The sequence below is a fragment of the Magallana gigas genome, chromosome 3, assembly GCF_963853765.1.
Source record: "Magallana gigas chromosome 3, xbMagGiga1.1, whole genome shotgun sequence".
NCBI lineage: Eukaryota > Metazoa > Mollusca > Bivalvia > Ostreida > Ostreidae > Magallana > Magallana gigas.
The window spans coordinates 48,495,802-48,516,612 of record NC_088855.1 but is presented as its reverse complement, the minus strand read 5'-3'; the positions used below and the strand labels follow the sequence as shown (position 1 = coordinate 48,516,612).

Below are 20,811 nucleotides of genomic sequence, written 5' to 3'. Positions count from 1 at the left end.
ATATGTGTGGAGAGCTCTACCTTAGAATATGTGTGGAGAGCTCTACCCTAGAATATGTGTGGAGAGCTCTACCCTAGAATATGTGTGGAGAGCTCTATCCCAGAATTTGTGCGTTTTCTGAACAAAGTTAACGCTAGTGCTAGACCACACTCATCTGCCGTAATGAACTACCTTCTATGAGAGCAAAGAAAAACAACGCATCAATAAATTGACATGGGGGGGGGGGGGTGGTTACAGAATCTGAGAGCTTGGTAGGCTTTTGTCTGGAGACTGCATGGCGCCCTAGCCAATCCAATACATATAGATACACATGTATAGTCCTTGCTTGGAAAGGACTTAGCCAATTTTTCTGTGAGGCATTGGATCAACAAACTTGATCAGCTAATACATATTGGTTCAGTTGGTTGAACAGGTTGCTCAGGTGAGCGGTGTGACCTATGAGCCTTGTCTTTAAAATTTGACAAATAATAGCTATTTTATGACACAGGTAATCAAACATTTCTAAAATTGAGGTAAAGAAAATGCATATACTATATGAATTATAATGTTTATATTTAGGTTCAAAGTGCCCCTTGAGTCAAAATGCGTAAGACTAATTTTATTATGCCTGGTCTTGTTCAATTACTTTCAGTATATAAACGAAATTCTGAAATATCATCAAAATCTCACCATAGAATTTGTCCAGGCAATTCGACAAAGTGAGAAAATTTCCATGGAATTACATTTAGGACTAAATACCATTCGATTGTTAAGTTTTACTTACAAGTATTGGTAATATTTTCACATAAATGATTGGCATTTAGAAACACATTCAAATAAACACATTATAAACTGATATTAGTTAATACAGTCAGATAGCAAAAACAGTTATCAATTTTTCGCGTTTTAAAATGTCGTGTTAACTACCTGTATTGTACGTTGTATATGGAGTTATCTTTTTCTGAAAAGAATAATTTTAACGTCAAGTGCCTGTGTTAGCTCCTACCTATATCTTTTTCTGAACCTTAAATGCATCGACACCCCCCCCCCCCCGCGCTCTCTCTCTCTCTCTCTCTCTCTCTCTCTCTCTCTCTCTCTCTCTCTCTCTCTCTCTCTCTCTCATCATACACTCATATACACCGCACCTACTTCTGATAGTAATATCACCTTGTACACACAGGTTGAGATATTTGGCAACCGATATCATAAACGCTTGTAGTTGTATCTAAAATTAATAATATAACAATGACTGATCCACCAAATAAATCCATGACGTGAATATATTGTATTTCATATTTTCATTTGTTTGTGAAATAATAAAAAATAGATTGATTTATATATCACCCTTTTAAAATTTTTAAGCACCAAGTCAATGGGAGGAAAGGGTAGGTGGACTGGCCCCTCCACCTTTTGGCAAAATATTTTATATTTTTATAAAATAAAATAAACGTTCCCTCAACTTATTGTAAACTGAGTTGACCCCCCCCCCCTCTTTTTTTTTTTTTAGCTTGTCAAGATTTTTTTAAGAATTCCGGGCCCCTCCACTTTGAAAAACGATGTTCTGTGATTTGAAATAAATTGGTGTATAAAAAATATATTCTATGACCTTTTTTTTTATTTTCCTACATGCGGTTATCGTGTACTAGCAATTTAAAGGGACTTAGACACGATTTGAGATCCAAAAAATTTATTTTTATTTTTTATGTACAAAATGGTTTACTGGTGCATTTTAAATGATTGACCAAAATATTGAATGTTAAAGTCAAGTTACAAGCGAGATACAGAGGTAAGAATTGATTGTTATGTAAACAAAGCTCGAGTCTTATAGTTGTTTACAAAAAAAATGTAATGTAGACAATTACCCATCGTCGGATACCCACGGGTGATCGCGAATATGATAAGTAAAAGACGCGCCCATGATCACCCGTGGGTATCCGACGATGAGAATTACCGTTTATAGACATACTAGTAATGATTTGTAAAAAACAATTTAAACTAATTCAATATCTTCATAAATACTATTATCAACAAAAGAAAGTCACATTTGACTGAAACTTACACCAATACAAGTCGTATCTAAAAATGACAATATTCGAGCTTGGTTTACAAAACAAAGAATTATGAACTCTGTAACTTGCTTATAACTTGATATTTGACTTCCAAATTTTGACATAGCATTATAAACTTCTATATTTATCATTATAAACATCAAAAATGGAAAAATAAAATTTTAAAATTTAAGTCAAATCGTGTCTAAGTCCCTTTAAGACTTATAATTACAGGCCTAAATATATATGTCTCATATATTTTCAATTCCCAATTTGTAAATACATATAAAACCATAACTCCGTCGACGGATGAGAAGATTTTTCGTGTTGCTTTTATATATATCAACAAAAATAGGAACAACTCCACTTTGTTAATGCAAATAACTACAAGTTCCCATAGTAACTGTTTTTGCTGTTGTTCAAAGAGTACGGGCCAAGCAAAGTCAGATATATCTAAAAGTTGGGTTTTTTGGGGGCGCATAATTTGGAATGTATTCCCGAATCAAATGATATGAACATTTTGCATCTTTTCATAATTCTACCATATAGATATTTGTTACAGTAAATTTATTTCCGTCCCACATTAAAGTAACTGTATAATTTATTCACAATCAGATCCACCTACATATTTCAGCGAATCGGTGTCTCCCACATGGAAGGAAGTTGGTAAGAGTTGTCTTTCTTTGTAGATGTCGCTCACATGAAATCAACTTCCTGAAGAAAAGCCGGCGTTAGATAGAAACGTGGAAACGCATACTCCTTTGTTTTTCCAATGGTTATCGGAGTGCGAGCTATGCTGGCACGCTTTCAGCTTCCTCGGGGACGTGAAGGGTCACGCTTTTTGCTAGTTTCACTTTTGATTTGTTTGAAGTGTAGTGCGACACATGCGATCGGGGATGTCATTTGGGCTGTAAATTGTGGAGGGGAGGGGCATACTGATGTCCACGGGATTCGATATGAGAAGGATTCCGCTCCGGTTGGGATTCCTTCGGACTATGGGAAAACCCTAATGATCGACAGAGTAGTTCCACAAGACCAAATTCTGTATCAGACTGAACGATATCACATGTCCACTTTTGGTTATGATGTACCCATCAGGGAGGACGGGGATTATGTTTTGGTGCTGAAATTCTGTGAAGTTTGGTTCACATCACCAAATAAAAAGGTATATTGATCTGTACAACATTACATCGTATGAAAATGAAAGGTATTCATGATGTGTTTGGGACCATGAACAATTTTTACTTGCTAGTTGGTTGCAGTGTGTGCTTGCTATGTGTGCCATTTTCTAGTATCTTATTTTCTTATATTAGATCATATACAAATGTTATACATATATCATCTGATAATGATTGAGAAAAATTTGTACTGGCTTAAATTAGGTTTAAATTTGGCAAAGCTTAAAAGACTTGCCTTAGAACTAACAATGCTAGGTTGATCAAATGAATACAACTTTATGCAACCAACTGTTAGTGAACAATCACAATGTTTATTGTTAAATACAGATAAAATATCTGTGAATATTTTTAAAAGGGCTGTAACAGTATAAAATGAATGATTGTTTTTTATCAAAGCCTTTCATTGCAATTGTACTATCTGAAGTATGAAGTTTTATAATGTTTATACGTAAATTAAGGAACTATATTAATACCAGTAACGATGACCATATCACTCTCTATTTTGTAGCAAATTTTTAGCAATGCAAAATGTGTAAAATATATATTGTTTATGTGCTTCATTTGGTCTCAGTGAGCTATACTACATGTGTCTTTTTTAAAGATCCCTTATAACAAGGATAAAATAGCAACTTTAAAACAAGGATAACATATCCATGATCTGTGTTTGTTAATTTGTAGGTGTTTGATGTGACCTTGAATGGAGAACACACTGTGGTAGAGAATCTTGATATCTACAACAAAGTAGGGAGAGGTGTGGCTCATGATGAAATTGTACCCTTCTCAGTAAGAAATGGCAAATTGAAAGTCAACGGTGAAACTTCAAAAATCAATGGAAAAGTTTCTGTGGAATTTATCAAGGTATATTATTACTCTCTCCCAATTTAATTTACCACACTATTTGAACATATCAGAAGTTCAGAACAAATTTCAAATATTTGTTAGTGTCATTTAGATCATCCATTACCACCATCATCATCCTTACTGCATGAAGAAAAGTTAATTGATACCAAACCCAGGCTGCTGTTCACTGTTCATTAATATTTCAAGAATTCGCTGCTAAATTTGATATTTATATATTATTCAACAGGGAGAATATGACAACCCCAAAATCAATGCAATATATGTTATGAAAGGCACCGTTGAAGGTAATTCATTTCAACATTTAAAAAATATATTGATTATTACAAAAGGAAAAAAAAACCAAATTTATTATTTTCAAAGAGAAGGTCAAACAGATGTTCTGTTCACTCATAATTATTGTAGGACAATATATTGCCATAAACCTATAAATTGCTAATCCTAATTAACAGGATATTGTTGACCCTTGAGTGAATTTGATTTTCCAAGTGATTTATATCTACATAAATTACTTTGTCAAAGGAAAATAATCTTATGAAATTCATGTGAGGCATTTCTATTTCTACAGATGTCCCAAGCCTGGCTCCCCTTCCTGGGGTCCAAAAGGAACCAGAGGAGGAAGAAGAGGAAGATGAATTAAATGAATCAAAGTCATCAAAATCACGTCGGCCATCCGGCCCAAAAGTGGCCGACCCTTACTCTGAGGATGACACCAGTACCATCCTCTTGCCTGTATTTGTAGCAGTAGGCGCATTCTTCCCACTTTTGTTTTGTTTATGTAAACTTTGATCAAATTAAGTATTTTTATTTAAAAAATGTTAAAATCCTTTTACAAGATATATATTATGCAACATTATAAAATTTCCTTTTAAAATTTAGATTTTTTTTCATTTTTAAATTACTGGTATTACAAAATGTACTGTATTTGCTTTCAAACAGTGTGCTTGATACTTTATATTACTTAACAGTTTGCAGCTTAAAAGTTTAGCATTTGACCATCCTGTTTTTATATTGGTGACTCCTACAAGATTTTTAGCATCACAGATATTGTGTTATGAGTGGTTACAATTCACCATCATTTTTTCAGCCCCAGATATTTGTCTAATCCATTGCCATGTTTCATTGATTTACAAACCTCTCAGGTTATATAAAGACACCATTTTTCTGAATCCCTTGTTACAAAGTATGAACGCATTTTTAATACATATATTTTTTTGTGGAGTTTATATTTCATCTTTCATTTTTTAGTGCCATACAACACAAAAGAGCTTGCGTCATGTAAAAATATATAACCTGCTCAGTAATTTCTTTCTATGGTTGGCTTTAAAATTAACATGGTTTAAATACTTGCATTTCATTAAAAACATTTAACGTTTTGCCTTTCCAGATTAACATATTATTTGACATCACATAATTGCATGAAATCAAAATTTTACAAATGCCTATGGAATATAAAAAAGAAATTGTAGAGTTTTAATTGATTACAAGGTAATAGACCTAAATACTAGAATGTGGTTTTAGGTAAAATGTTATTTTTTTTTAATTAAATGGGCAGATGAATTTAGTTGTAAGTTATAAGGGTTTACATGGAGTTGTAGCTCTTTTGAGGGTTCACTAGAGAATTAGCTATCATCACTATATAATCATTCCAACATTTTCAAACCATTTATAAGTGTTAGTTTATATATAATCTATTGTATTTGTCAATAATTGTGTGAATAATGGTGCAAGAATATGCCTTCTATTATTTAAATCATTTTAATTTATCAAATTTTTTTTCTGTTCAGTTTTATTTTTTATAGTCAAGATTTTGTGTAATATTTTGACATTTCTTACACCAATATCTTCTTATATTATAGAAATTTTAAATGATAGATCATAATACTAATATATATTTACGTCAATCTACCAGTACTTGTAAAACTTTAAAGATAACTGATGAGTTTGCATAGTTTTCGATTATTCATTTACCCTTATTTCATTTGGTCATGTGTTTGCATAAAAGGAAGAGTCTTTCATAGATATATGAAATGTATCACTTTCACAGTGTGAGCAGATGTAATGACTGTTTCTAAGAGTGAGTCAATATGACACCATTGTTTGAACTCTTTACTGAACAATCTCACCTTTGTGTTCTGATCAGAGACAATTGACCAGCTGAGCGATTAATTTTATATCCATATGTAATGCAACATTAGCTTTAAATTTTGTTAAACAGTACACACGATGAATTAACTTGTGCTCAGTGATAATTAAGGAGGCTGGATGGTTAACATGTTACTCATCAGACCTATCGTAACATTTTGGGTATTATTTTTTTTAATAGTTTAAAAATGACCACACTCAACCAGCCCACTTAACTTCTGTATTATATCTGGTACAAAAATGCTATTGAGGAAGCTTTATGTATTTTTAGTTAAATGAAATTCCATACCAGTCCTGTATCTATTTAACTTTTAAAGTTTCTATTATAAGCAGCAATTTCTGTACTAGTGTTGTTCTGTTGTGGATTTAATAGGATAGATTAGTTATCATTGTGCAATATTGGTCGAGCTTTGATCAGTGCCAGGTATATATAACCATGATCAAAGCTTAGATACTCTGAATGATGTTATGTCATTTTATTTTGCCAACAGTTATTGAAGCCTAGATAAGATTAAATAAAATACAAGTACTTAATATCATCTTAAAGATATATGAACCAAATGTCAAAGTTTTTTTAAAATGTTGTAAATGAATATAAGCTTATTTTTGCAATGGTTGGTTAGTAAGTTAGTTGTAGACAAGTCTTGATTTTTGATATTTGCACATTCATGGAAAACTACTACAAGTGAAGGAAGCAAGACACTGGTTTAAAGACAGCCTTTAGGTTGTGTAAAGAATTATATTAACTAAAAATGAAAGTATTGTATGCATTTTTACTTCCAAAAGTGTGTAGGGTTGTGTGTGTAAGAGAGTAAGTAGATTTTATTTATGTTGTTAATTATGAATATCCCTGGCATGAATGGACAGCAAACACCAATTTGTGTGACAAAACTGTCCATAGCCTCATACATGTATCTGTTTTCTATAATAGAAACTAACTGTGTATATGCAATCAGTTTTGCAATAGAAATGAAAGATAGTTAAATATTGTTTAAAGATGAATCATTGTCACTAACTGATTATAATTGTGTCTGTGTGTTCTCTGACTATTTGTAGGTGTGCTATCATCACTCTTTAAAGTTTTAAAATAAAACTTGAACAAATTGTGTCACATGTCGCTGCTGATATCTTCTGTGATGTCATATCCTCTGTGGTTTCATTAGTAAAAGAAACTAGGTATGTAGATGGTGTAATCCTCACCACTCTATGCCCTTATTTGTTGTTGTTTTTTTTTTTTGGGGGGGGGGGGGGAGTCACTTTTTTAGCTCACCAAGACGAAGTCGGGGGGGGGGGGGGGGGGCTTATGCTACATGTATACCCCCCGCGTCGGCGTCCAGACCTGGTTAAAGTTTTTGTTGCAGGTCCTGTATCTAAGTTATTACAGGTCCTTACTTCACCAAACTGAATGCTTAATGGTCAGGCCAATGTGAAGTATCGGTTGCTGGTCAAGATAAATTTTAACAAGTCTAAAATTTATAGTGGAACGAAATTTAATGTTACAGCTAATATTAAAAGCTGTAGGTATATAACTGTATATACTAGAAAGGGTCAATCCCATTACTACAATATTTAACATTCACTTTAATACACTATTCTCATTTTGGATTCAGTCACGTGTTATGTGCTTTCTAGTTTTGCTGCATATGTTTATACATTCTGTATTATGTGACAAGTTTACACCAATAAACATTTTAGTTAATTAATTTCCGTCTTATACGGAAAAAGATGTATATGTTTCACACAGATCCTCCCAATTCTACCAAGCAGTGATGTGATCAAGATCAATGATCATATTTTGATTTTACGAGCTTTCGGTGCACATAGAGATGAATAAATATGGCCAACTTTTTCACGCCAATGAATTCAGTTGTTCAGTCTAGAGTTTCGTACATGCCAATTCACCGAAGTTGTGCGGCCAAAGGAATTTATTTTTGGCAGAAAAGAGCAAAATAGTGGCAATTTGTTTTAAATTCTTCTTTAATTAAAACGAATATTGAATTTGTTTTGGGCAACATCGATTATGTGAGCCAGTTGGAACGGAAATTTAACCCTCTACTCCATATTAGACAATACAAGTATTTCTTACCAAGGGAGCTCGTAAGATTATTGTTCATTCAACCCAAGTATACATTTGTGTAACATTAATCATGGACAAGCCAATGGGCAAATGTTCGTTGAAATTAAAGGTTATAATTAATAACAGTTAAATGCGTACGTGTTCCAAACTGGAAGGGTTCACCTGAAAAGGTTCAAAAGTAATATAGAAAATTATGAACTTTTGGCAAACATACATAAGGCTATACTAGAAAAGAATACCCCCGATTCTCGATCTTTTTTTTTTTTTGGAAGGGTGTGGGGGGGTGTATTGAGATAATTTAGCATAAAAATAAAGCAATGGTATAAATGGAATTTTATTTCATGAATATTTCGTTGTTGTGTCTTAAACAACATGCTATTGAATAACAGTTGTGTTTTACACACGAATTCATTGCTGATATCGCCTACTTCGCATCACCTATTAAAGTCTCATAGTAGAAGTACTATGATACATAGTACAAGTAATCCTAAACTTCAAGCTCTTTTCATTCGATTCCTGCCTCTTTTTCTCCACCCAAGAGTTTATCGTCTGCTGCCTCAGCCTTGCCCTGTTCTATCACTATGTCATTGTCACTGGTATTCGTGTCAAAACACCTGGAAACAGAGAATGCTACCATGGCAGCCAATAATTGCAAAACTCCTGTGATGAAAAACACGTTGTCCCAGCTCTTCGTCAAATCCTCAATCCAACCTAAAGTAAAGAAATGGTGAGCAGACTACAAAATTCGGCATGCTTCGAAACACTTTTAAACTGAAATATTTACATGTTCAACTGTCTTTGCCTGTGATAACATTACGAATCCATTTTGAACCCTAAAACCCAATAACTTCACAAAACATGATTGACACAAAATGGGCGTGTCTTACAGCATAACCGCAAAGCGGTATTGGCTGCGCCGCGTTGTAATACATAGTATGTGCTACATTAAAAAAAATAGTGGTTTTAAAATAATGTTGTTTTAAAGTATACAAATTGGAAATAATATTATTATAAGTAATTAGGAATCATTCTTTGGATATTATGAGGTGATAATTTCGGTCGGAGTGTGGTCATATCCAATAAAGCCCGAAATTATCACCTCAAAATACTCAAAGAATGATTCCATATTCCTTAAATACACTGATACTAAAACCATCTTTAAAATTTTAAAATCCATAGGTCTATGAAATCACGAGAGAGAGAGAGAGAGGGGGGGGGGTAGGGGATGGCATAGGGAGAGCGAGAGAAAAGCACCCGAGTGTTCCTCGAATATGCCTGATTTACTTACCTAGACAAGGTATTCCAAGTAAGGAAAAGACAGCAATGAATATTGTGATGATAGCAAATGCTGACGGCAGATTCTTGAGAGCAATGGTCTCCAGTATTATCACAGACATCAATGCATAAAATGACCCTGGGAATATTCCTACTATTACTGCGTAGATATAGTATATGGTTGTTTGATGGAGCAGAGGTACAGCTAGCGTAGCAACACCACTGACGACCATGCAGATTCCGTAAATACACGTGGGCGAAAGAATCCTCAGATCTGTGAACCATCCCATGGCTACCCTGGCAAAAATCTCGCACACACCCGTCAACGAAAAGATGAAGACAGTGGTGGATTTTCCGACATTTTCCGATTCAAGAAACGATGGGAAAGTGTAAAAATAGGCCGAATAGCTCAGAGCGGTCAAGCAAAAGGCCATCGAAATGAAGAGGAAACGCAGGTCTCTTAAGACATCGCTACCACAAACACAAAACTTCCGAAAGACAAGCTCTCTGCAAGTCTTGGGAACTTCTTGTGATTTTCCTGTCTTGTTTGTTGAACTTTGAGACCCAGTGAACTCAAGTGGTTGTCTTAAAAACGAAGCTGCCACACAAATATTCAACATGACACCACCAAGAATTATCATAGCACCACTAAGTGCGTAGCGGTCTAGAAGGAACCGATAGATATGTGGGAACAGGAAGCCGCCTACGCCGCTTGCTGAGAGAACGATGCCATTGGCCAGTGCTCGATTCCGCTCAAAGTAGTAGTTGATCAGTGTAGTGCAAGGGACGTATGCCAAGCCATAACCGAATCCTGCCATAAAATGATATAAATTTAAACAAAAGTTTAATAAAAGATATTTTGAGCAGTAACCGATAGAGTCTGGGGGGCCTTTAAGCTCACCTGCGATGACGCTGTACGTCAGGTACCAGTACAAGACATTGTGGATGAGGGCACTGGTCACGTATCCCAGGCACAGAAACACGCCGCCCAGGAGACATACCGAACGGAAAGAGAACCGAACAGCCAGGAATATAGAAAACGGACCTACAAGTAAAGTATCCAGAATATAAAGTTATAATTAGGTTTCCAAATACATAAAAGATACATGCTCCTTCATGTACACAAACATGAATATATATTGTAATTTCTCTATGAAAGGACCCGAATCTTTGGCTTGCAAAGATTGGTATTGATTGTACTGTACTCTGTCACAGAATATTTATGCATGATTTCCCCCTTTTAAAGTGGCATGGTCACGATTTTGGTCAAATTTTATTTTTCTGTTTTTATTACTTGCAATGCATTTCTAATGATCAAATGAAATTTGGTTGCCAGTCGTTGAGTTTTAAGCAAGATACAGGGCTTACAATTCTTCGTCATGTAAACAAGGCTTGTGCCCTGTTTTTGTTTTCATAGGTTTAATATACCAGTACAAAATCTTTTTAAAGCTGGTTTGTCTATCTTATTATCCATTTTAAGCATAAATGACAGTTCCTAACGATTAACACATTCATTTTAGGTCTTAAACTGGAATTTTCACTTCAACATTCAAAATGTAAACAAACGCTTTGTTTACACAGCGAAAAATTGTAAGCTCTGTAACTCGCTTACGACTCATCAAATGACACTCAAATTTTGGCCAAATGCCTTACTAAAGCATTGTAAACATTAAAATCGAAAAAACAATTTTTGACCCTTTAAAGGGACTTAGACACGATTTGACTTTAAATTTTCAAAATTTATTTTTCCCTTTTCAATGTTTATATTGATAAATATAGAAGTTTATAATATCATGTCAAAATTTGAAAGCCAAATGTCAAGTTATAGGCAAGATACGGAGTTCATAATTCTTTGTTTTGTAAACAAAACTCGAATATTGTCATTTTTTACATATGTGTTGTATTGGCGTAAGTTTCAATTAAATGTAACTTTCTTTTATTGATAATAGTATTTATGAGATATTGAGTTAGTTTGAATTGTTGTTTACATGTCATTTTGTCAAAGAAATGGTAATTCTCTACATTTCATTTTTTTGTAAACAACTATAAGACTCGAGCTTTGTTTACATAACAATCAATTCTTACCTCTGTATCTCGTTTGTAACTTGACTTTAACATTCAATATTTTGATTAATCATTTAAATTCACCAGTAAACCAGTTTATACATAAAAAATAAAAATAATTTTTTTTGATCTCAAATCGTGTCCAAGTCCCTTTAACCCCCCCCCCCCTAGAGTGTATCAGCTAATAGGAATTTGCATTGCCATGAAAGTACCCGGATGATAACGTTGAAAAATTGTGTGAAGTGATCCAAGTGACTTTCGAATGATAAAAGATGTCAGTTTTTCCCATTATAAATCTCCTAAAGAAATTTTTGTTTGTTCGTGTGGACTTATCCGGGTAAAGATAAAAGAAGTGTCAATTAAGAAATCTTGTATTTTATCTCTCTCATCGCTTCCAATTGTACTTCTTAAAAATCGTGAAAATTGCTGGGAACAATAACATGGGATGGAGTTAAGTAGTTACGGCGCTCTATTACCGGTCAGTGACTGGATGAAGCCGGCGGAACTCCCGATCAGTGCGGTGCTCCCCGCTCCATTGTCAGTCGTCAGCAAAATCTCCGAGTACAAGATTCCAAAAGACTTGATGGAACCCAGCAACAGCATGTACATAAAGAAGCAAGCTGGAAAAACAAAATAACAGCCGTAACATGGAAGTGCATAGTCATGGTAGTGATTGAAAAAAAGAATAGGGTAAGACTTTCATTTAGGTAAGTTAGAACATTGATAGACAGATGAAAACATACATTTACTGAGATTAAGGAGTTAGGAAGTGAAGACTATGTATACATATGAATTTTTACATCCCCTGTGTATTTTTTCCCTACATTTCAAGAGAAAACCGATTGTAATTCACAGCTCTATAGAAACTGACAGGGCTAAAATCTACACGATCGTTTATCAATTGGTCGAAACCTTCAGCAACGTAAGAAAAATCACGGACTGTACCAAAAATAAAACTTGATGATGCCAAACTCAAATTCTCATATACGAAGGTTTTGCTATTTCTTTTATCCAGCGTTCCGATGTACATGAACAACAATCCACTTACTTTTACCTTCTACTTTTGATTAATTCAATAGTTTATTACAATAAATGCAATAAAATGCTGTCTTTGATTATTCATGCAAAATATGAAGGTAGCGATCATTTGAGAAAAAATACATAACCTGCTAGTCAACGTGGGTTATGTATTATTTCTGCAATGTCGCTACCTTCATTCCCGCATGAATTACCAAAGAAAGCATTCTATTGTTTAGATATAAATAATTTTGGTCAAAAGAAAATCTATAAAAGGCGTTTTTGTTCTGTGTATTTTCATGCTTAAACAACAAGTCAAACGACAACGCATGCGTATTGTACTTGTAAGGAAGTAAGCAGAGTTAGATAACATGAATATATAGTCTATATCTGTCCCAATTACAGTAGGGAACAAGTTAGCAGTATTACAAGTCACTGCGAGTTACATGAAGATACTGTGATACAAAGATTACAAATAATAGATACACTATTAGTTTTTATCAATCTCGTTATTATTTTTTTAACCCGACCCTTTATAGCTCACCTGAGCTGAAAATTCAATCAGTTTTTCTGATCACATGTTAACTAACGTCTGTCAGTTTGTGACTTTTTTCAAGAATCACATGGTCAACCAAAAAGCATTCCTAAATAAAAGGACTTTAAGGTAGCCCAAGACATCAAGACATACTTTTTTAAGACACAGCGTCACATGATGGCAATGTTTTGTTGAATTGTTGTATCCATTGATTTGGTTTAATATCATCATGGATCAGTGGTTATAGTATCAGGCTTGTAATTCGCAGGTCAGCAATTCGAATCCGTCTGAGGGTTTTGTTTAAATTTACTGAATTAAATTTTTGTTTAAAATCCAAAACTGCGTATTTCTTTTGCTGTTTTTTACTTGTATATTTCTTCTGCTACATGTTATCTATCATAATCAAGTATTTTTCTGCTGATTTGAGAAACTATTTCAAGTGTGTTGAGCTACTTTGAATTAAGGTGTAATTGGATTAACCCCCATGTGAGCGATAAGACCTGTAGGCCTCTTGTTTCACTTGAATCCAGTAATAAATGCAGTACAAAACTGATATAGGTAGCAGTAACAGACATAATTTATGAGGTACATGTATCAATTTCATATATTTTTAGGGATAATATAGATACACATCATTATACCAATATACCGGTGTGTAATACATGGGAGAAAACGCAGAGAGAGAATGACACGTAAGTATGTTGGTGGGTGATGGTGATAGGGATGTCATTTTTTATATAAAGATAATCGAACAGAGGACTAAAAAGGACTGTGTTACCTCCCAAAATCACCCAAGCGTATCCTCTGTCTACATCAAGAATGGCAACCATATTCTGCCAGACCAAGCAAAAGGTGTCATGACTTGTGAATTTTAAAGAAAACAATGGTCGAACAGGAGTTCACGCAACACAAAAATATATAGATATTATAAATAGTACATATACGTATATCGGTATGTATATTTTACACTAATCCATCGACAACGATTTTGAGCAATATCCGTGGTTACAGGTGGTATCAATATTCATAAAAATATCTCTAGCTTGACAGACTTCCTTTTTTGTAGCAATAAATGTAATTCAACGATGAAAATGATATATCGATTTCTATAGTAACTTCCGAACTGCTCAACAAGAAAATAAATATAATACTCGAATTTTTCTCTACTAAATAATAGTTTGTGGTTAGAAAAGACATTAAGAATTCTATTTTTGCCAGCTAAGGTCATAAGTTCAGTCTGACAATTTACTATTTTATCAATTGATATCGCCTTATCCGCTCGACGACTTCTTTCCCCATACATGATTTAAAAATGCCACTATATAAATAGTGCCTGTTTGGGAGGGTAACAGTTGAAATTGACACCCCGAGAAAACCATTGTCAACCGACGCGAAGCGGAGGTTGACAATGGTTTTCGAGGGGTGTCAATTTCAACTGTTATCCTCCCAAACAGGCACTATTTATTTTGTTATACTGAATGTCTTGTTAAAAATTTTTAAGAAAATTTTACTGCTTTTATATAGGAATAACGTGAATTCTACAGCGAACCGTACGCGCATAATTTTCGCGCATGTAACATTTTTTATTGTTATACTTTCATGTTAAATACTGAAATCTGATTGGTTAAGACGCAGTTAATAATATTTACTATTACCCTCAGCGTTAGCAACGCACTTGGCAACGGGTAACATTAAAAAATGTTACATGCGCGAAAATTATGCGCGTACGGTTCGCTGTAGAATTCACGTTATTCCTATATAAAAGCAGTAAAATTTTCTTAAAAATTTTTAACAAGACATTCAGTATAACAAAATAAATAGTGCCTGTTTGGGAGGATAACAGTTGAAATTGACACCCCTCGAAAACCATTGTCAACCTCCGCTTCGCGTCGGTTGACAATGGTTTTCTCGGGGTGTCAATTTCAACTGTTACCCTCCCAAACAGGCACTATTTATATATTGTTATACTTTCATGTTAAATACTGAAATCTGATTGGTTAAGACGCAGTTAATAATATTTACTATTACCCTCAGCGTTAGCAACGCACTTGGCAACGGGTAACATTAAAAAATGTTACATGCGCGAAAATTATGCGCGTACGGTTCGCTGTAGAATTCACGTTATTCCTATATAAAAGCAGTAAAATTTTCTTAAAAATTTTTAAAAAGACATTCAGTATAACAAAATAAATAGTGCCTGTTTGGGAGGATAACAGTTGAAATTGACACCCCTCGAAAACCATTGTCAACCTCCGCTTCGCGTCGGTTGACAATGGTTTTCTCGGGGTGTCAATTTCAACTGTTACCCTCCCAAACAGGCACTATTTATATAATGTTACCCGTTGCCAAGTGCGTTGCTAACGCTGAGGGTAATAGTAAATATTATTAACTGCGTCTTAACCAATCAGATTTCAGTATTTAACATGAAAGTATAACAATTGAAATTATCACTTTAAATTAAGGGGAATCAGTGACTTATAACAGTAAACACGTGCATGTTGATAAAACATGACACTTTAACAATTCATTGAAATATATTCACATCTATCAGGCGTTCTTACGGAAATTGAATGTACAATCATAGCTGTACAAAATAATCTAGATGCAATACTGAAGCCCTCTCCGATTTTTTTATGTCTGATGTTTACTGGAGAAAAAAAACCGGGAGAGGTTGCAGCTAGAAATAATCATGCTGATGTTAGAATCAAATTCCTATAGAAGACCATTTGGTTGTTTCTTTTATCTAACGCACTGATTTACATTAAGAATAATTTAGTTAATTTTTCTTACTTTTTATTATTTATTTTTATTAATGAAGCACCATCTTTATATAATAAAGCACAATCTTCTAATGAAATAACCACATAAGACAAATGTGGCGTTCCATACATTTATGATATATTACGTAATAAACTTCTTCATTTCATTAGGGTAACAATTCCTTGGTTAATTAATCTATGCACTCGAGGACTGCTATCTACTGGGAGCTACACAGCCGTAATAAAACGTTCCAATTATTACACTACCTGCATGCATATCATCCAAGAGTATTTCATTTCTGAGTTTTATTTTATCTGATTTATTTTAGAAGCTTACCTGACAAACTCCACTGTCCGATATTCTGTAAATTTTGATTTTATTAGGGATTTAAAAATAAATCGTGTTTTTGAATAATCTTTAACATGAATAATTAAAAGCCGCGGGACACACGAGGAGGAGTGTGTGATTGTGGTCCTGTTTTATAACAAGTCAAGTGTCTGTCAGCCATCGTCAGTGTTGGGACCAGCACACTCACACGTTTGTGTCCACCTGGGTACACTTTGGCATTACATCACACAGGGTTTTTTATTTTCTCATAAAATATGGTTAATCTTCAATTATATCTCCAAGACATACAATATACTAGTAGTATTTTTCCATCATTCACATGCATCTGCGCTTTCATATGTGTAGTGTATTTGTTTGTGTAACCCTAATTCAAATCAAACCCCAGGTAGTTCATACTTTTTTCGTGTTGTTTTTAAGTCACATCTGAAGCGTACCAACTCACTATCCTCTAAAAAAAAAAAAAATCGCGATATAACTTGCCTCTAAATGTGGCCACATCTTGCAATCGATTTCTGTTCGACTTGGGCGATATTAAGGGGGATATTCAGCCATCTTGTACATTTGAGGATAAGAATGTAAACAGTTCTTGAACTGCCTAGTTTCTGCCCAAAACTTGCCAAAACTGTTTCCAAAAGATACAAAAGCAATAAATATGAAGTCCTACATGTCATTTTGTTTAGAAAGTATGCATACAAGAACATATGACAATGCTTTTTTAATCCCTTAGAACAGCTGTCGAACTGTGCAGCTAAAGATTTTTTGAAGATTTAAAAATCTGGAAAAATAGGAAGGTTTATTGGTGTCCGCTCTACAACCATTTGTTGAGAAAAGGTCTAAGCTTGCTTATTCAAGTTGTAACTTTCTCTCAAAGTCGGGTACCCTATTCTTAAAATTGGCTTCAAAAGCTATCAATTCCCACAAGATATTTTTGTCTGTGTCTATGGAGGTACATTGAAGATATATTTTCATTGAAATATAATGTATACTTTTTGAAGCTAAGACAATCACTTTTTGGACCCCTACCCCACTCTAAAAAGAATTTACTATAATTTATACTTATAGAACTAAGAAAAACTTTTATAAGCAAACATGGGACAGGTATAGAGGTATATATCAAATTCAACGCGGATTGATTTGATTTGACATTTATTTTTTTTTCCATGAAAATAAAACGTTAATGTGTCTCCATAGATACAGGAGTTCTAAGTGTAGACTGCATTTTTCTTTTTCTAAAATAGATCCCATGCCGACTGATAAAAATAGGATACCCTCTTATCCTCAAATGTACAAGATGGCCGCACATCCCCTTTAAAGTAACTCACCAACTTTTACGGTGGTTATACAGTTCGATTTTAGTTTAGTAAGAGGAAAAGTCACATTGTGTGACCCCCACATTACAAGTATACTATACATCTGGAGAGCCGTGTCATGATGTAAATTTTTAACAAATACATGTGTAATGTTGTAAATTTTGTATTCACTGCCACCCGGTAAATTCAAAAGTTACATCATGACAGCTGGGTAAAATGTTCAGAAATGGCATTTAGTTTTGAACTTTCCAACCTTTCATAAACAAAAAAAAACATGCAGAATATTATATACAATCATAATTATGTTTGTGCTTTTGTTATTGTACATGTATCAATCGTGCTTGTTATTCGTAATGCCTGAAAGGGTCCTAATTTTGAAATAAAAAATATCTATCTATCTATCTATCTATCTATCTATCTATCTATCTATCTATCTATCTATCTATCTATTTATCTATCTATCTATCTATCTGTGCCATCCCTTCTTGCACATTGCAATGGATTCATCTGAAGACCGCAAGATAAACTTCTACCAACCTTCATTACAGGAAAGTGCACAATTTAATCAGAATTGAAAGATACATCTCAATATAAATGATATACTGTAGCTTCGATCTCTGTATTCCTCCCAATTAATAATTTCGGTCTCTTTATTCTACTATAACTTAAAGAAATGCCAATCTAACTTATGGGACATCCTCTAAATTAAAAGAATTCGAAATGTCTCTTTGACTTACAAAGATATCTTTCTAACTTAGAGAATTGTCTTTTTAACTTAAAGAGATTTAACTAAGAAAATTGTCTGTAACGTTAGACATATATTTCTTTACTTAAATTAATAGTTGAACTGTTCACCATACATTCGCTAACTAAGTCATTTTTAGAAAAAGGAAGTACGAAGGTAATATACGATCGTCTGGGGGAAAGTCCGAAGTTATTTTTAAAAAGGTTTCATGTTGACACAAAGGCAAGGCCTTTAATTAAATGCAAATGTCCTAACAAATGACAGAGCACACAAATAATCAATATTCGTGGAATCGCTGAGATTTATAATAATATAGATATAAATCAAGATATAGCTACCTCCTAGTATAACCCAGGCGTATCCGTGATCAGCGTAACTTCTTTGAGTCATGTTGACAATGAAGTGGACCTGACGATGTGCATGCATGTGCTGTATTCCATCGTAGTTATGCACTAAAAATTAAACTCTTGACAACTTGACTTCTGTGTAAACAAGGCTGTAGACTCGAACAAGTATCTATAATCCGTTCAAAGTTTTCAAAGAAATTGGGTCAGTTGTTGACTTATTAACTACACGTGGAAATATTAATTAAGTAAACGGCACTTTGTGTAATTGCATATTGTTCCTTCATCATTAGTAGATCAGGTTAAGTATACTACACTGTAGTATCCCCACAGACACAGGAGTCTACACAACACAGTACTGCATATCTTTTACCTGTTCATTTCCCTGTTTGAAGTGAATAATAGGTCCGCCTCATTGTCTCAGGTCAAACAGGAAAGTGGATCATGTACTATTAGTTTTCTTGACTCGTGTACAATGTACAAGGACTAATTCGTAATATATATGTAACGTAAGGATGCCAAAATGTAATCTATTTCTCGAATTTGTTTATCCGATCGCACTTATTCATCCCTAGTTGTGCATATCGTGTGTAATATATAGTTGCATTTATTATTGTCAAAATATATCCCATGCAAAGAATGAACGTCTAGCTAGGTTAATTAAAAAATGTAAATATCTAATGGATCGATGGATGGATTATTTAATCGATTGATTTAAAATATTCATTCATAGACTCTGAGTTTACTTTTCCTTTTATATTTCAAAAAATTGAATTTCGTTTATTTGTTGATATGGTTAGTCACTTTTTGTTGCAATACCTGTAACAACCTTGCCCGTGCGAGGCAACAATTTAAAGGAACTTTGAAATCTTATGTTTATCAATTGGCGAAGTAGAACATATTTTGATCTGACAGGAATTAGCACTTTGCGTCACAGATAAGCTTTAAAAGATCAATTTCATAAACAAGTTCCAGTGATGCCACTTTTGACATTGACCTTTAAATGGCATTGATAAAAATTCGGACGATATGCAGCTCTTTTTAGTTTTAAGTTCATTGTATACTGTACTTCATTTACTGAATGCAAGGTAGCATCTTTGCTAAACATTGCAACCTTTTTGCAATGTACTTGTATAATCACAAGAACATTCTTAATTAAGATTTTTCGGAAATGAAATAATTAGTTAATACAATAAATAGCAAACAACACATTGAAATATACTATCCGTTACGATATTTTCTTATTCACAACCTCGATAATATTAGTATATTCCCACTAGCTGTATTGTATTGTAAGTGTGCACGGTGCTGCACGTGAACAAAGCATGTGCAAAAGTAATTTTCTAATAAACATCGTACGAGTATTTTCTTGCATGTTCTTATTTTCGTTGCTACATGCATACTTCTGTATTCATTCATTTCATTCAAATGCGTTTTACAAAAGAACTTACGACAACGTCGTTAATATTTTCAGCACTATGGAAAGTTCTATCTTTAATGAATGAAATTTGTACAAATTTGAAAACCAGTAATATACAGCTATTTTGAATTTTGTCATTATAATTATATTAAAACCATAGGCTTGACATGCGATTTACAAGTATGCGATCATTAATTTGGTCATAAGTCTTAATTTTAAATTCCTTTGTAAAATGCGATCCTGAGTTCACGACGTACTAGGAGTTGTCATTTCGAGTACACGGCGTGCACAAAGCCCTGAATGCGTGCACAAAGCCCTGTATGCGATTGCGTGCACAAAGCCATGTATGCGTGCACAATGCGTTTTCCCCTTCAAAGTAAAACGCAACACTTTACATCCGAAAGGATTCCAAAAGGTCTTTACCTGGCTTTGCATCCAAACTATGACGACTGACATGCGTTGAATACACTCAGTCTCTGAGTCTCGTGCCCATGTTGGATACCTGCCATAGTGGCTCGTTTCTACTATACGTGTACAGCATGCAGGGCGTGCGTATTATATGATGCTTATTTATATGCTCAAAGTGCGCGTCTTTGCATGACTTTCTAGACGACGAAACCACGTCAAATGAAAATGTCTTAGGCATCTTGTTGCGGCGCTGATGGGGAATCTCGGCGTTCCAAATGCATTTTTCATTGATGAAGACGC

At 34.1% G+C, this 20,811-nt stretch overlaps 2 protein-coding genes across 7 annotated transcripts; one reads left to right on the top strand and one right to left on the bottom strand.

The window, feature by feature from the left end:
- Positions 1 to 2,704: 2,704 nt before the first annotated feature.
- Positions 2,705 to 7,316, top strand: LOC105324896 (malectin-B). The gene is made up of 4 exons (XM_011424137.4): positions 2,705 to 3,192; positions 3,884 to 4,063; positions 4,293 to 4,350; positions 4,632 to 7,316. Exons 1-4 carry the CDS (start codon positions 2,800 to 2,802, stop codon positions 4,850 to 4,852), a joined length of 852 nt encoding a protein of 283 aa, XP_011422439.1. The 5' UTR covers positions 2,705 to 2,799; the 3' UTR covers positions 4,853 to 7,316.
- Positions 7,317 to 8,606: 1,290 nt separating this feature from the next.
- On the bottom strand, positions 8,607 to 19,135 carry LOC105324895 (monocarboxylate transporter 12). 6 transcript variants are annotated; one of them, XM_034483049.2, is made up of 6 exons: positions 18,678 to 19,135; positions 13,955 to 14,009; positions 12,101 to 12,244; positions 10,462 to 10,605; positions 9,574 to 10,371; positions 8,607 to 8,996 (listed from the first exon to the last, which is right to left on the bottom strand). In XM_034483049.2, exons 2-6 carry the CDS (start codon positions 14,004 to 14,006, stop codon positions 8,791 to 8,793), a joined length of 1,344 nt encoding a protein of 447 aa, XP_034338940.1. In that variant the 5' UTR covers positions 14,007 to 14,009; positions 18,678 to 19,135; the 3' UTR covers positions 8,607 to 8,790. The 6 variants fall into 6 exon arrangements, with proteins under 6 accessions (XP_034338940.1, XP_065936180.1, XP_065936179.1 ...); XM_066080108.1 differs by lacking the exon at positions 13,955 to 14,009 and adding an exon at positions 16,765 to 16,906 and having other exon boundaries at positions 18,678 to 19,133; XM_066080107.1 differs by lacking the exon at positions 18,678 to 19,135 and adding an exon at positions 16,273 to 16,297.
- Positions 19,136 to 20,811: the final 1,676 nt, after the last annotated feature.